We start from the raw sequence: 946 nt of genomic DNA on the forward strand, positions 1-946 counted from the left end.
CTGCCTGCCACTGGATGCCTAGGGCAGACTGGGGAGACACAGCCAGGGGTCACCCTTGTCTCAGAATCACTCCTGCCCCTGAGTGGCATCCCCATGACCCACTCTCCCCATGCTGTCACCCACACTCTGCTCACTCCCACCTCCCACATCACATGCCAGCGCCCCCAACGTGACCCAGACCCCCAATCCCATAGGCCCCCCTGGCTGGCAGCTTACATAGCTGGAGGTGCAGAGTTGGCCCTCGGTGTCGATGGCTGGGAAGACGAGGCTGGAGGGCACTGCCTGCCGGCACGCCAGCACCCGGAGCAGCAGTAGGCTGGCACCCTCCAGCAGCAGCCCTCGAGCCTCGGCCTGGCTATAGGAGAATTTCTGGCTCTGTGGCTCTGCCTGCGGAGAGACACTGCCACCTCATGGGACAGCCACAGCCACAGTGTCCCACAGGAACAGCACTCCCCAGTGCTCCCCAGGGAGTCCCTGGTGAGACAGGCCAGCCGTGCTCCTGATCCCAAGATATGACCCATCTGGGGGGCAGAGGGGAGATACCCCCTGCACTCCACCTCACCTCTCCCTCATGGAGGGTCTTCCTGACAGTCATCCCATGCTGGTGGCTCACCATGTGGGTCCTCTTCTCTGTGGGGTGTGGTCTGAGCTGCAGGAGGGGTGGTGGGCACAGGGTGGAGGGTAGAGCCAGGGCACCCCTTCTCTGAGGTGGCACACCCCAGCACCCCTTTCAGTTGGGGGTACCACACCAGGTGCATTGTGGGAAACTCCCTGCCCCAACTGCCACCCAGAGTAGGGGATGGGGACCAGGTGGGGACAGAGCTGAACTCCAAGCCTGGGTGGGGAAACCAGGTTGCCCATAGTGACCTGGGATGGGGCATAGCCCCCAGGAGGGCACTGCTGAAGGGCACACCCCAGGGCAGGGGGCAGGACATAGGGAAGGGGA

General features: G+C 63.7%; 1 protein-coding gene across 1 annotated transcript in view; it reads right to left on the reverse strand.

The window, feature by feature from the left end:
• Positions 1 to 649, reverse strand: part of CATIP (ciliogenesis associated TTC17 interacting protein) — a gene marked incomplete at its 5' end in the record, with an annotated part of 1,710 nt that extends 1,061 nt beyond the window's left edge. Inside the window, 3 exons of the mRNA XM_009078898.1 lie at positions 3 to 28; positions 217 to 387; positions 563 to 649. Coding sequence (XP_009077146.1) covers positions 3 to 28; positions 217 to 387; positions 563 to 649 — 284 coding nt within the window. The remainder of the gene's footprint in view (positions 1 to 2; positions 29 to 216; positions 388 to 562) is intronic.
• Positions 650 to 946: the final 297 nt, after the last annotated feature.

This window comes from Acanthisitta chloris, unplaced genomic scaffold (assembly GCF_000695815.1).
Source record: "Acanthisitta chloris isolate BGI_N310 unplaced genomic scaffold, ASM69581v1 scaffold16817, whole genome shotgun sequence".
NCBI classification, from domain to species: Eukaryota; Metazoa; Chordata; class Aves; order Passeriformes; family Acanthisittidae; genus Acanthisitta; species Acanthisitta chloris.